Here is a 14,843-nt window from a genome sequence, read left to right as displayed (position 1 = left end):
GTATTCAGGACTGTAGTCTTAAGTGCCAAAACAAGATATGCAGGCGGAAAAGACTGTAGCTATGTTTGCCGCACTATAGAAGCACACCACAGTGTACAATGCAGGCAGGTCTTAAGTACGCACAGTTTATACAACAGAAAATGCATTTAGGATGTTGACTGTACCTAATCCAGTGAGATCTTGCTGGTCCATCAGATTGCCAGTAAGAGCTAGCATCACCATTAGTCAACCTGAAAAAAATATTTTGCTTTACATTTGAATGAAAGTAATAATTAAATGATGATTTCCAGTTGATGATCAGGGTGTTTAATATACAGGATTCCCACATTTCATGTACTTCCTAATGCAGTCAACACACATCTGCTGCCATTTTTGTGAGTATCCTATCCAGGTGAGGGTCTAACTACTTGCAGATCTCACAAAACCCTCTTTGCTTGCAACTAATCTGAGTCAATTCCCTTACTGTTACTTCCGTCAGTATACTTAAAGCAATCCTTGATTTTTAGATAATGCAGGCTGGTCGAATTTCATGGGGGTGCAAAATATGGCTTTAGAGTGAGTTACCAAGGTTTTAAAAGAAAGGCATCACACCTCCCCAAGGTCAATGATTAGAAGCAAATTTTTCAGCAGTGGAAAATAAACTACTTACTTAAAATGAAGTCTAACCATGCAATTTGTTATTTTTTCCTTTTTCCCATACCTACTCCAATTCTTTAATAAAATGAATGGTCCTGCAAGCTATTTACCTAAAGTCCATTTTGTCCCCTAACCCCCCCTCCCCCCCCCCCCCCCCCCCCGCCCCAACCCTCTCCACCTCCAATTCCTCAAGCTATCCACCTGAAGTGTAGTTTTTGGGCTTCACCTGTCTCAAACATTTATATAAGACCTGGTTAGGTGAGGACTACCTGAGGTTTCACTGAAGTGTTTTCAATAACATTAGTCTCAAGGAAATTGCCTATTTCAGAGCAATACCAAACTAGGAACACAGACACACATCACAACAAATAATACTGTACCTAGAGACATCTCCCTTATTACTTGAAACCTCAAGTGCTGTGTAACATTTCATCAGTGGTCTAAGCACTTCACCTTCTTCTACTGATGGAACTTGTTTCTTTACCTCAGCTAATAAGAGAGACAAAAATGGAGGTGAAAACTCTTCTCCACACTAAATCAAACCAAATTAATTTTGGTAGCATTGCAAATTTGGAATAAACAAGTTAAGTTTACGTTGCCTACATCAACAGAATGTGTTGGCTGTGTGTGTGTACAAGTGTACCTTATATAATGCAGAGAGGACACTTAACCAAGTTTCTTTGTTAGACATTCCATGTTTTGACGCCATCTGTCCATTATCAGAGTACACACGCATGGCCAAAATTGAATCTATTATTTTGTTAAACACCAGGGCCCAGTTGTTCAAAGCCTGATTAAGCTACATGTAATCCTGGATTAACAACAACTTTAATTTGAGTTTAATTACACAACAATAAAGATTTTTCAAAAAGATTTTTGTCCCTCAGTTTTGACGTTGACTTTTCTTTACCACTAGCTTAACATTAGAGTTTAAAAACAATTTTAACGAGTGAGCAGGAAACCTTGGTTAACTTTAAGGTGGCCGAACGCAGTTTGCCCGCGCTTTACAGATTTTGTTAGTGATGCTATTAAGCGTGCGCTAGGGTTGTGGTACGCAAATACGACGGTCAATAAAGTGATCCCTCAATTTCACATGAAATGGATAATAAAGTTAAGTTTTGATCCTAAATAACTAAGTTTCTCGTTTCTGGACTCTTTTTCTTTTCTTTCCGAGCAAAAAAAGTCATTCACCAAGACCTTTTGCATGCTTTTCATCTTTGCCATGAAACCCAATTAAAGCCATGCATGCGCATTTGAGCAAAAAATTGCGACTGGTTGTTTTCGTGGAAATGAACTGTTTTCTAAGGAACCGCTCATTAGAATTTTGTGAAATTTGGCATGAAAATAGTTCCCTAAAAGTGTAACTGGCCAACAAAGAGAAACCTAAATCTAACAGAGGGTATCTTCAAAAAACATAAAAATGCAAAAATCAATATTTACAGGAGATCTCTCTGTTAAAATTACATGAAAATAGTGCAACTGTGTCAGTGTTTTGTGAGTTTTTCTGGATACAAAAAATGGAAAAAATCTAATGAGTACATTTTCTAAAAATAAAGGAAACCTACTATTTATGGACGTTTAATAGCTCGCTGCATTGCCATGGAAACGGTACTTAGCTCAACAAGACGTACAAAATGCATTCTTTCTTAGTTAGTCTTACACCATACCAATTTTGGGCATCCAGAAATACATAGTTTCCAAATAACGTCTTCTAACACCTGTACACTAAAAAACTATGTTCGGCCACCTTAAATGATAGATTAATGTTAATCGGCTTTTGAACAACCGGGCCCAGAGGGTCAAGACTTGTTCTCTCTTTTTTTTTTTTGGGGGGGGGGGGGGGGTGGGGTGGTGGAGTGTCACCTTTGAAGGACAGACTGGGATTCAGTTCATAGTGTGACAATACTTAGCACTTAGGACTAGTGTGGTTGTTTATCATATATCAATATATCACAAACTGGGTATAAATCTCATATTACCTTTTTCCTTTAGAGCATCCATGTGTGCTTGTAAGACTTTAAGTCTCATTTCAGACGTGTTGCAGAAGCCCTCAAGGGCAGGTAAAGGTAGAGATGTGCTGTTGGCTCTGTTTCTCAGTAAGAACTGCAAACAAAAAACAGTCATTATTCAAATCAATCATGACATTAAAATGCACATCAACCCCAACACTTAAATTGTGTTGCAACATCATGAGAAACAAGGTTTGGAGCCAAAAAATGCTTTCCATGGCCAGCCTATCAATTAAGTTTGCTTCAAACTTATTTGAAATTTCCTGGCAGAGACAAGAAGAGCTCACCTTAAGCAATTTGCGTCCATGGTTTACAACTGCTTCTTTGTTATCAGAAAAAACATCAACAAATCCTGGGGATAACAATGATATTAAGAACTTTTTTTCACCTCGGTATACGTGTACACATGTACATGTACTGTAGCACACAGAGTCTTAGTTGGACTGAGCTAAAATATATACACTGTTTACTAAAGAAAAAAAATAAATTATTTTATTTATTTAATTTAATCAAGTTTCAGATTTACAATCAAATCAATTCAACCGTTCAATCTGAGGTAGGCTTAAAACACAGTACCAGACCCCTTAAAAATAAGCCACCTATTATCACATCATGAACAAATCTGTAAATTAATTAAGTAATAAAACTATCTTAAATTAATTATAGAAAAAAATACTTATATACAGTTATTACTTATGTATAGTATAGACAATGCATCGATTTATTTGATTAACCACCCTGGGTGCTTATTTAATTTTGGGACCACGAGCCTGGGCACTTATTTGAGGTGGGCGCTTATTATTTTCCCAACATTTTCAGCAAGCGAGGACATTTTTAGAGAATAACAAAACAAGGGATAACGAGCTTATTTCACTTCAACCAGACAAACCAAAGTGCAAAAGCTAACACAAACAAGCCATAAACAATATATAAAAGTTCATTGACTACCGTATCTAAAACAAATTTTGGAACACAACTGATGCTCCTCCTACTTCACGCTAAGGTTTAAGGTTTTTATTATTGTGCACTATTTCAATGGCTCACAACAAAAGGAAGTTACAATATATAAGAAAAGTAATATAACATAGCATTAAATTACATAAATGTGAAAAGTAAAATGTGCGCAGTGACCAAAGGAGCTTAGGCTTTCGAGTTGGTCACTGCCACGTGCAACTAACTGGCGTATAACGTGCAACTAAACAGCAAAAAAAATTAAAGAATAATAAAAGTGCAATAATAGAAACATACTACAATTTTTACATAAAAAACAATAGGAATGATAATTAATAGTGAGGGCAATACCTTTTAAATACCCAATATTCATTGGGCATTTAAAAGGTACAATTTGTACTGCTTGTAGAAGCTATTATACGAGAGCTAGTAAAGAAATGTTTTTTGTTTGGAGGGTGGGGTGGGCACTTATTCGAGGGTGGGTGCTTATTAACTTTTTGGGCTTTCAGGGCGGGCGCTTATTAACTTTTTGGGCTTTCAGGGCGGGCGCTTATTAACTTTTTGGGCTTTCAGGGTGGGCGCTTATTAACTTTTTGGGCTTTCAGGGCGGGCGCTTATTCGAATGTGGGCTGTAAATCGAATAAATACGGTAATCTAATATGAGAAATGATTCTTGAAAGTCCTCAGATTATTAGGAAGAATAAATAACATTGTCAATTAAGTTCCAAAATTCTTTTAAGAGTCCACACTTGAGAGTGGTTCCGAAGAGGGAAGATCTAAGTTACTGTACATGTACAGTTTGGCCTAAACAATGCACGTGCTTTAATCTCTTTTGTACCCAAACTGTGTGTATTCACTTTTCTTCATGAAACGCGGCTAAATGTAATTTAGGCAAAGTTAAAATCGAGGCAAGTGCTGGTCAGCGGTGCCCGCATGGCTGGGACATGCGGGGCGGCCACCCTACTTTGCAGGGGCCCCTGGGTTCTTACAGCTCACATGCTTGTGCCAATTCATTTCGCATCTGTTCACTTGCCGGAGCTTGTGCTGTTTAAGTTTGTTGCTTCTTTTTCGTCCAGTTTTTCTCGTTTTACGTCTTCGTTATGTCCCGAAACACTCACAATAGTTTACAGGCTCGGCTTTTCGCTGGCGACGCGTCATCTACGGCGGATGGTTCGTCGAGTATTCAATGTGAAAGTTCGCCTGCTGTTGAGACGTCTCGGCCTTCCACGCCAGCTAGTACGACTTTGGCGGCTTCAGCGGCGCCCACTTTATCGCCCGAGATGATTTCACTGATTACGCAAACAGTTCGAGCGGCCATGGCGGCTGAAAAACCTCCTGCATCTGAACAAGTGCAAGCGGTACCGAGTGCTGTACCGACCCTGAGTGCTGGGGGCGTTCCTGCCTCAAATTCCTTAGATGCTTCAAGTGCAAGTTTCTTGGCATCGGGCAGTGCAATTCCTCTTGGACAGCCGTTACAAGGTAGGCCATCTTCTTGTGTTGTTGTCCCTTCGTTTGTGCAAACGTTCGCTGCGCCCGTCATGTCGCTTGCACCTTCGTTTACTCCGCCAAGCAATGTAATTCAACAGGCTCCGCCGCTCGCCACTCAACCCGCTTCGCTCCTGGATCAGTCGTTCGTGGTCGGGCCAGGTTTTTCTCCTGTTCCAGCGAAGCTAGTGGCTCAGAACGTGGGCGGCAAATAAGTGGATTTAAGTGATCTCCTGGCCCCCAACCTGCAACAGCGAGAGCCCGAACCGCAACTTATGTTTGATGGCCGACTCGTTTTGACCTCGCAACCAAAACGGCAGCGCCGTCGCATCGAGGACATTGCTAGCTGGATGGAAGCATTTTCCATCTTTTCACTCGTACTATCTTCCCACTTTCCCCTCCGTTGGAAAGATTTAACTCCATACCAGCTCCTCACTTTGCGCACACATCGCCATTTTAGCGGTAAGGTGTGGCTGAACTATGACCGAGAGTTCCGTGAACATGCGGCCGCGACAAAGTTGACAGATTGGTCTTGCATGAACGTGCAGCTGTTTAACTTCCAGGCAGCTGGCTCTACGTCCCGCGGATCGTCATATGCCCAACCAGCTGAGGCTTCTGAGCCATCCGGTTCCTCGTTTTCAAGTACGCTGTGCAAGTCATGGAACAGGGGGCGGTGCACGGCTCCAGTCAACCCCTGTCGCTACGCGCATCGCTGCAGTCTGTGCTCAGGTTCTCACCGGGCTAACACGTGCCATGATAGCGCCGAGAAAGCTGATCGAGGGGATGCCAAGCGTCGCGGCAGCTCGCCCACCCCTAGCCATGCCTCAAGTAAGGCCCAGCGTGCCTAATGTACTGTTGTAGCTTTGCAATTTTTTCTTGCCCCAGTTTTTTCCACGCCGCTCTGCTTTATTAATTTTGTTTCTCCAGTGGCAGGGGCCTTTTTGTTTGCCACCATGGCAGTTCACTTCGATTTTTGGTTACTTGCTTCGTATTGCTTGAGTTTTCACCATCTCGCTAGCTACATGTGTCTCCTACTTGTATTTCGATAGAGCCAACATTCGCAACTGTGCTTTTGGCCTTTAGGGCCTTTGTTGGGCCTCTGTACCTCATTGTATAGGGTGATTGCCAATAAAAGTTTTTTTTATTTTTGGCTATTCTATCTGTATATACATATATTTTTCTTGTTGGGGTTGCGTCTCCTAAGCATGTGCATTTTTTCCTTCTAGTGCCTTTGTGCTTCCCGCCTATCACGGTTATAAGTCCTTTAAATGCCTCAGAGTTTGCTCGGGAGTTGACAGCTCACCCCCAGCCACAGCAGGTGTCTTATGTCCGCAATGGCCTCCGGAACGGCTTTAGACTCGGGTTCCAGCCCCTTCGGAAGCTGTCCTCTGCCCGAAAGAACAAACTTTCAGCGTTCCAGCACCCAAAAATTATAGATGACTACTTGGCCAATGAGGTTGCCTTTCATAGGGTAGCGGGCCCCTGTTCACATCCCCCCTTCCCTAATTTGCATGTTAGCAGTTTTGGAGTTATCCCCAAGAAGGGCCAACCTGGGAAATGGCGCTTAATTGTGGACCTATCGTCTCCGAGCGACAGTAGTGTTAACGATGACATTGACCCAGAGGAATTTGCTATGCATTACGTTAAAGTGGATCAAATAATTCAAATGGTGGCTAAGTATGGCCCGGGAGCCATGATGGCGAAATTTGACGTTGAGGCCACTTATCGCAACATTGCTATCCACCCGGCTGATCGTTACCTACTAGGCCTGAAGTGGCATGGGCAATATTACGTGGACTTAACCCTGCCTTTCGGCCTTCGCTCGGCTCCGTACATCTTTAGCGCAGTAGCGGACATGGTGGAATGGATCCTACTGAATTCACATGGCGTTTCAGATCTAATGCATTACCTGGATGACTTTATTACCGCCGGCCCCCCAGGGACACAGCAGTGCGCCTTTAACTTATGTACGGCCTTATCCGTCTGTGGATCCCTTGGCTTGCTGCTTCACCCAGGCAAATGCGTGGGTCCTGCCACTCGCATGGTGGTGTTGGGTATTGAGCTCGATTCGGAACAGCAGGCTGCTAGGCTACCAGCAGAGAAGCTGGAGGCCCTAAGAGAGCTGATCCATGCCTGGCGGTCCCGCAGATGGTGTACCAGGCGCCAGTTAGAGTCCATCATAGGCCATCTACACCATGCCGCAAAAGTTGTTTGGCCAGGCCGCACCTTCTTGAGGCGCATGATTGACCTTCTTTGCTGCTTCCGCAAACGCGATAACCCAATCAGGCTAAACACGGAATTCCATCTAGATCTCCTTTGGTGGCACGAATTCCTTTCCGCTTGGCATGGAGTCAGCTTTTGGCTTTTCCCCGGGCTTTCAGCCGCTACGGACGTGGAAGTCACCTCAGACGCTGCTGGATCCCTCGGTTATGGGGCTTACCTTGGGAATGAGTGGTTCAGTGGCGCTTGGGGCCCATCCCAGGTCCCAGAGTCCATTGCGTACAAAGAGCTGTTTCCTGTAGTTGTCTCATCGTGCATCTGGGGCCACCAATGGTTCAGGAAACACGCTCTGTTTCGGTCCGACAATGAGGCAGTGGTTTTCATCCTCCAGTCCAGGACCTCTAAGATCCCCACGCTAATGCGGCTTTTGCGTAAGCTGCATTCATCAGCGGCCCGTTTCAATTTTACCTTTACCTCGCAACATGTTCCCGGCATTCATAACCACATTGCTGACGCCCTTTCTCGCTTTCGTTGGCAGGAGTTCAGACGGTTAGCTCCACAGGCCTCGCCGTCTCCAGTTCCAATCCTGCAAAGCCTACTGGACGAATTGACCCTTCCAGCCTAGAAGACCAGTGCCGTGAGTTCCTGATTAAGGGCCTGGCTTCATCTACCCGAAACTCTTACGCTTCAGGACAGAGAAAGTTTTACGACTTCTGCCATCAGTTGGGCAAGATTCACTCATCTGGCTCTCCATGCCCAGCTGATGAGTGGACCCTGTGCTTGTTTGCCACGTTCCTGGCCAGGTCAGTACAGCACACCACCATTAAGGTTTACCTATCTGCAGTGCGGTCCTTGCACATCGAACAAGGCTTTGCAGATCCTCTCCTCAACTGCCTGCGACTCCAACGGGTTTTGCGGGGAATCAAACGATCCCAAGGTGGCCCCTCCACTTCTCGGTTACCGATCACAGATCACATCATGCTGGTCATCTTTAAGTCGTTGGACCTGAGCATTCCAGACCACTGCATGTTTTGGGCCGCTTGCAATTTGGCCTATTTTGGCTTTCTCCATTCTGCAGAGTTCACAGTTCCGAACCTTTCCAGTTTTTCTCTCGACACCCATCTGGGGTGCCCGATATCGCGTTTGACTCGGTGGTTGCTCCCACCTGCCTGAGGGTTAGGATAAAAGCGTCCAAGACCGACCCATTCCACAGGGTGCTTTCTACACATTGGTCGAGGCTCCTATCCTTTGTGTGCCATCCGAGCATTGGTGGCGTACCTAGCTATCCGGGGAAGTGCTCAGGGCCCTCTATTTTTACTTTGCGATGGTCGTCCCTTGTCACGGGTCCTTTTGACCGACTGGCTTCGCCGCATATTGTCATCCTCGGGAGTCCAAGGCAACTTTTCCAGCCACAGTTTCCGCATCGGCGCTGCCATGGTCGCAGCACGAAATGGGGTCCCGGATCATCTCATTCAGGCTCTTGGCCGCTGGTCAAGCAATGCCTATCAATTGTACATCAGAACTCCAACAGAGTCGTTAGCTACGCTGTCTAAGCAGCTCGCAAGTTAAGCTTCCCTGTTCCCCTGGCCATCGGGTCAGGTTCTTTACGCCCCACGCCCCCACCCCCCTTCTGCCAGCAAGGGCGTGTGGTGGGGGTTCGACGGGCCCGCTTGCGCTTACCCTTCGTTCCTTGTAGCTGCCGTCTCTGCTCTCAGCAGCCCTGCTTTGGGGGGGTCTGTGGCTCAGTGCTGCCATCAACTGGACCTGCGGCACATGGCCTATTGGTGACAGGTTGTCGTTTTCTGAAAATCCCTTTCCTCTACCGTTTGGTGCTTGTCATGGTTGTCCTGGCGGGTTCTGTCAGTAGTCAACAGTTGCGTTTCCGTTTTCCCGCGTGGTATGTATGGCTTATTGTCTCTGCCTGTTACGCTTGTATGGCTTGGGGGGTCAGGTGCTTGGAAGAATTGGTGGGTTCAGGTCCCCTCTCTCCCTGTTCGCGGGTCCTTCGCCCTCCAAGCACTTGGAGTGCGAGGTCTGGGTGGTTGCCGCTCACAGGGTTACCACGGTTTCGCACCTCGCTTAGCTCACTTCACCTGTGGCACCACCGGTCTTTCAGGCACCAACCCCCAAGCTCATCCACTAACGATGAGTTTAAATGTGGCTAAATGTAATTTAGGCAAAGTTAAAATCGAGGCAAGTGTTGGTCAGCGGTGCCCGCATGGCTGGGACATGCGGGGCGGCCACCCTACTTTGCAGGGGCCCCTGGGTTCTTACAGCTCACATGTTTGTGCCAATTCATTTCGCATCTGTTCACTTGCCGGAGCTTGTGCTGTTTAAGTTTGTTGCTCCCAGTCCCTCCCACCCTTTGGTAAGTATGGTTTGTGGTGGGTGTGGTAAGTATTTTTATTTGTATACTTTCTGTTTTATCTCCACTGATCTTCAGTGTGATGGTGCCGGGTGGTTGCCGCTCACAGGGTTGCCATGGTTTCGCACCTCGCTCAGCTCACTTCACCTGTGGCACCACCGGTCTTTCAGGCACCAACCCCCAAGCTCATCCACTAACGATGAGTTTAACCCCCATATTCATACTGATTGGGTACAGTTTTGTTCACTCCAGATGGTATGAATACTGCAATGGAAAACACTCTTACTATAATTTGTAGTTTGGCATCAACTGGAAGTTTAATAAAATGTTTTTGTATTGAAATCAGAAGGGCATAATGTTTCAAAGCAAGGGAGAAATGTTGTTGGTTAGTTAAGTTGTTGTAGTTTCAAAGATTAAACAGTTTAACTTGCATTGTTCGAAATGTTATTTAATGCTGCAAGCAACCTAGCCAATCTTACCCTAACCCTACCCTAACACCTGACAATTCAATCATTAAACTGCTGACGTTAAAATGCTTCAAAAGATCTTAGAGTTAAGGCAAGACCTTTAGTTATCACGTTGCCCAGCTGGTGTTATACACTGTATGTACAAACCTGGAGTAAGAGAGCAGTTCTGTAGTGTCTTGAGGACTGTTCTTAAGTCTCCCTTAGCACTGATTCCACCTCCAAAAGCTTGCAAAGTCTGTTGACAAAGACAACAAAAGCTACTTAGAGAAAAAAATTAGCTATAAATATCATGAATGTTCTTTTCCAGATGAAACTAGAAAATCCCTATGTAAGGCCTATACCCATTGAGCAGCGAATCATACCTACATGCATGTAGGCTCAATTTCCGCTGCTTCCTCAGGTCCAGCTTTCCTCTCCGAGAAGGGAGTCTTCTCAGGGAGGATGGGGGGGGGGGGGGGGGGGAGGAGGTGTGAGCGCAGGCCCATTTTCCTGAACAGCAGCTGGTAATCGAGGCTACATGCATGCAGACTTTGAATGTTTTCACTTTTTATCTTTATAAAAGCAAATGCCACCAAACTTTGCAACTTTGCTGAAATTTAGCTGGGGACAAGTAATTTGGTATGACAGATCCATGTTCATGAAATTTACTATGGTGACCAGTATTTTAATAGAAAGGGTTTTTTTAGTTATGATTATGACTTCTGTCGTTCTCCAGAAAGAAAAGTAATTCTCTGATAGCAACTTTCAAGTTATAAAAATAATCATCTTTAATATTGTTCCCCCGATGGCTTTGATTACTTTTTGGCCATTTTAGCGGCTGTCTAAAGTTTCCAAAAAGATGGCCATCATTTGGAGATATTGATAAATAAATATAATTTCTACCTCATAATCAAAACAACTTAAGATGTAAGTCCAAGCTTCATTGTTATAACTTAAACAACAATATTGTGAAGTTATGGTGGAGGGGTGGGGTCCAAGGGGGCACAGAATCTCCACCCTCTCTCACCCCTTCCCCACTCCCCAGCTCTGAAGACTAGAGGACCAGTCTAGTCACACACGAATGGACCAGCAAAGATATTGTCAGTGGTTTAAATGTCAAGTTTCAAGTTTCAAGTTTATTCAAAAATGTTTAACATAAAATTCAAAGACAACACTAGCCTGCAAGTAGCTAGAGCTAATATAGGCGGGTAGTGAGAAGACTAATTTACAAAAATTAATTACAGTTTACAGAAATCTACATACAATTTGTCAGTGAGCCATACAAACATTGAAAAAAAGAAAGAAAAGAAAAGAAGTGAACATATGAAGAAAAGAAATATAAATTGCTATACTCTAAATAGATTGATTTAATTACGATCATGTTGTAACTTTCAGTTTTGAAAACTCAAAGATAAGAGTAGCTAGGAATGCCAACATAATCATCCTCTTTTATTAAAATATGGAATAACAGGTCTTGCATTTTCCTCTTAAAGCAGTGCTTGGGTAATTTCCGAAGTTCTTAAAGGGAATACTGCTCCATATTTTAGCCCCAAGTCAAGAAAAAGATTTAGATTGTTGGTTTAGTCTCAAATATTTAATGTGGTAGTTACCAGTTGAGGAGAATCTCTTATTATAATTTCAGTTAAAGTTCAGTTTCAGTTTTAAAGTTTCTAAAGAAACTGTGGTGCTGCGTTGGTGGGGAGTAAAAACAAATGTTTGGTTTATCAACAGAGTTGATAACTTAAGGTAAATTGGCCAGGCTGTAAAGAGATCCTTGTAGCACTCGAATCTCTTTACAGTGGCCTATTTACCTTAATTTGTTTATTTATCAACTTTGTTGATTAATTTAAACCAAACATTCAAACCAGCAAAGAGTTGCATGTCTCTGCCATAAAAACATCTGGCCTTAATTTTACAGGATGTGAGTCACTTGCATGGTCTTTGACAAGACAAACATGCTTATTTGGCCCATTTTTTTATGAACATAAACAGATCTTGCTTTTGATGGTAATTTACCAAGAGAACTGACATGCACAGTACCTCTAGAAATGTCTCCACATCTGCAAACCCTTCTCCCTCAGCATCAAATTGACTGAACAACTGGAAACAAAAAAAACAAAAACCAAAACATCTTGTCAAGATTATTGCATTAGAGAGCATGACAATCTCAAAAGTACATAGTTTAACTTCCATTTGCTGGTAATTTGGAACTTTATAGCGGCAACTGATGATGGATGATGTTTCATCGGAAACATGTTTTGCGCCAAACTCAGTAGTGCCATGGTATTTTTTAGAAATTATATTAATAGGCCATTTCCGAGTTGCTGTGAACCTCATTATGAAAGCGAGGCTAAGTGCAAAGTTTTTATTACAAAAATTAGTTTTCATTCACATGCAAACAAAACTAATTTTCACAGAAAAGCTTTGCACTTAGCCTCACTTTCATAATGAGATTCACAGCATCTCAGAATTGGCCTATTAGGAACTGTGAACCACTGTATCCTAATGGCCTCAATGATCACATGGATCACTGGATTCATAGCTGGGGACAGATTTTTTTTTACATGTCCTGCATTCACCAGAATACTATATCCTAGTTTGTTATCTATACTAATTTTTTCATTACATGGAGATTGTAACACACCTCTAAACATTCTTCCTTGCTGGCTCCTCTTCCTGTTAACATGTCAGTAAATTGCGAAAGGCTAACAAATTCCTACAACAGCAAGGCAGAGAGTGTGTGAGATAAGAACTGAAAAAAACAACAACAACAACAACAAAAAACAAGTGACTATATGTTTCAAAACTGAATATGTTGAAGTTAAAACTAACAGTACTTTAATTTATTTGAAAAAAATGAATTATTATCCCATGAAAAAGAGGGGCAATTTGTAAGCTCAAAGCAAGCTGCAGTCTATGGCACAAGCTGTCACAGTCTAACCTCATGTCTGGAACTTCTTTCCTCCAACCATCGTACAATGCTGCTAGAATGCTGCTGCATAAATGACTCATTGGCCTCCTCTCTACACACACGGGGATGGGATAATAATCAAGAGAAACAATTATCAAATTATACAGTCATGTGATAGTGCTATATAAACTTGTCAAAACTTACTCAGTGTTCCTTTTACTTAAAAGGCCTTTTAGATACAACTTTTTGCTGCTGATTTAGTAAAAAGATTTATAAAAGGCTTTTGCTATCTAGAGGAAATTTTGAGTGAGATGAAGTTTTAATGTTTTTTAGTAATATTAAATAACTCCCTTCAGGTGACTGGTATAACAGAGGATGATGACCAAGGTTAATGAACAATAGGCCCAGGAGTGATTTATTTAGCTTTCAGTCAGAACAACTGCATGTGAATAATTGAGGACAATCTAGAGCTCAGCCAAGGGTATTATCATCTGATGTAACAGCAAGGTGTAAAGTGGTTTATGTATTTTATGACCCTTCAATTAATTTCAGAAAGGCATGTGCTTTATTGTGGAAAACACAAAACAGACTGTGATACCCATGGCACATTTGCTGACAAATAAATACAAGCTGACTACATGTAGTAAATGAAATTTGTTATAATTTAATTAAATTAGGACAGTTATTGAGACCTAAAATATTATGCACACATTCTTTTTTTGTTTTCTCTCATCCAAAAAATCGTGCACCCGATATCAAAACCGATGAGTGTTATCATCTGATCATTAACTGCTATCCAATTTTATACCATGTGTCATGTTTCAGGCAATTAGAGTCAGACCATGCAGAAATTAATCTGTGCCAGGTTATAATTTACCACACTGGTCATTTTCATGGTGTTTAATTGGTTTCTCTCTCAAAGAGAAACCCAATGCAATGAAAGAAGACAACCAACTGCTGAGTGACTTATGAACAACATACCGGTAAGCTAATTATAAACAAGTTCTTACTTAATTTTAGAGGCGGCAAGTCGTAGGAGGCTGTGATCAAACAGAGTAGCAAGGTCTAAAGCTCCTTCTGTGATATCACCTGAAATGAAAATGTCACCACACTGAATCCAGTTGTTTTAAAATATATGAACAAATAGTGCTGCAGTTATTCAACATATTCAATTATTCCATTTTAAGACAAAACCACTTATAACTACCTGAAGATAAATTAGCGTCTTGTCCATCCTAAAATAAACAAAAGAAAAAACATTAAAGTTTACTTACAGTAATACGTGATTGCCATTTTTATGAGGCCAAAGTTTTATGGAAAAATAATTAGCTGCTGCTGAGTGTGCCATAAATATTTATTATGATAGATTACAACAATGAACTGATATCCATTTTTAGTAGCCACTCAAAATGTGATGTAGGTGAAGGTGGTGTAACAGGTGGAAGTAGTATGGAGCAATTCTATCTTTCTCTACCACCTGAAGCGGGAAGGGGAGAGGGAGGAGGAAGAGGGAGGGGAGACGGTAAGGCATGGGGTATCCTAGTGAGAAGTTATCAGAAGAACTTTTGCACCTTTACAAAAGTATAGTTTTAGTCAAATTTCAGTAACAATAGCCCCCTACCCTCGATGTCAAGTGGTTACCATGGTAACACCTCAGGCCCTACTATTTGTCCCTTTTTTTGGAAAACTCTCTAGTTTCTAATTTCTGGCAATTGTATCCAGTAAAATCTAAAAACTAGGTTATATATAATAAAAAAGTGCACTCCGGATTAGCGAAAATTCTACTGGACAATGTTTTCTTGAACATTTTTTTTGTATGA

At 42.3% G+C, this 14,843-nt stretch overlaps 1 protein-coding gene and 1 pseudogene across 4 annotated transcripts in view; one reads left to right on the top strand and one right to left on the bottom strand.

The window, feature by feature from the left end:
* Window positions 1-14,843, bottom strand: part of LOC146458114 (zinc finger ZZ-type and EF-hand domain-containing protein 1-like) — a 72,202-nt gene that overhangs the window by 54,998 nt on the left and 2,361 nt on the right. For 2 of the 3 annotated variants that reach the window (XM_085091277.1, XM_085091279.1), the window contains exons 2-11: window positions 14,231-14,258; window positions 14,034-14,112; window positions 13,054-13,135; window positions 12,757-12,828; window positions 12,153-12,212; window positions 10,281-10,368; window positions 2,933-2,997; window positions 2,616-2,739; window positions 1,017-1,125; window positions 165-230 (exon numbers count right to left, since the gene is read on the bottom strand). In XM_085091277.1, coding sequence (XP_084947403.1) covers window positions 165-230; window positions 1,017-1,125; window positions 2,616-2,739; window positions 2,933-2,997; window positions 10,281-10,368; window positions 12,153-12,212; window positions 12,757-12,828; window positions 13,054-13,135; window positions 14,034-14,112; window positions 14,231-14,258 — 773 coding nt within the window. Of the gene's footprint in view, window positions 1-164; window positions 231-1,016; window positions 1,126-2,615; window positions 2,740-2,932; window positions 2,998-10,280; window positions 10,369-12,152; window positions 12,213-12,756; window positions 12,829-13,053; window positions 13,136-14,033; window positions 14,135-14,230; window positions 14,259-14,843 lie in introns of all 3 variants that reach the window. The other variant, XM_085091278.1, reaches the window with a different exon arrangement.
* On the top strand, window positions 4,469-8,870 carry LOC146458115 (uncharacterized; annotated as a pseudogene). The gene is made up of 2 exons (XR_014858330.1): window positions 4,469-5,075; window positions 7,840-8,870. The product of XR_014858330.1 is annotated as an uncharacterized LOC146458115 (transcript).

This window comes from Pavona decussata, unplaced genomic scaffold (assembly GCF_977016875.1).
Source record: "Pavona decussata unplaced genomic scaffold, jaPavDecu1.1 SCAFFOLD_234, whole genome shotgun sequence".
In the NCBI taxonomy this organism is placed as follows: Eukaryota; Metazoa; Cnidaria; class Anthozoa; order Scleractinia; family Agariciidae; genus Pavona; species Pavona decussata.
The sequence above is the reverse complement of the archived record's forward strand: the minus strand, read 5'-3'. Positions and strand labels throughout refer to the sequence as shown.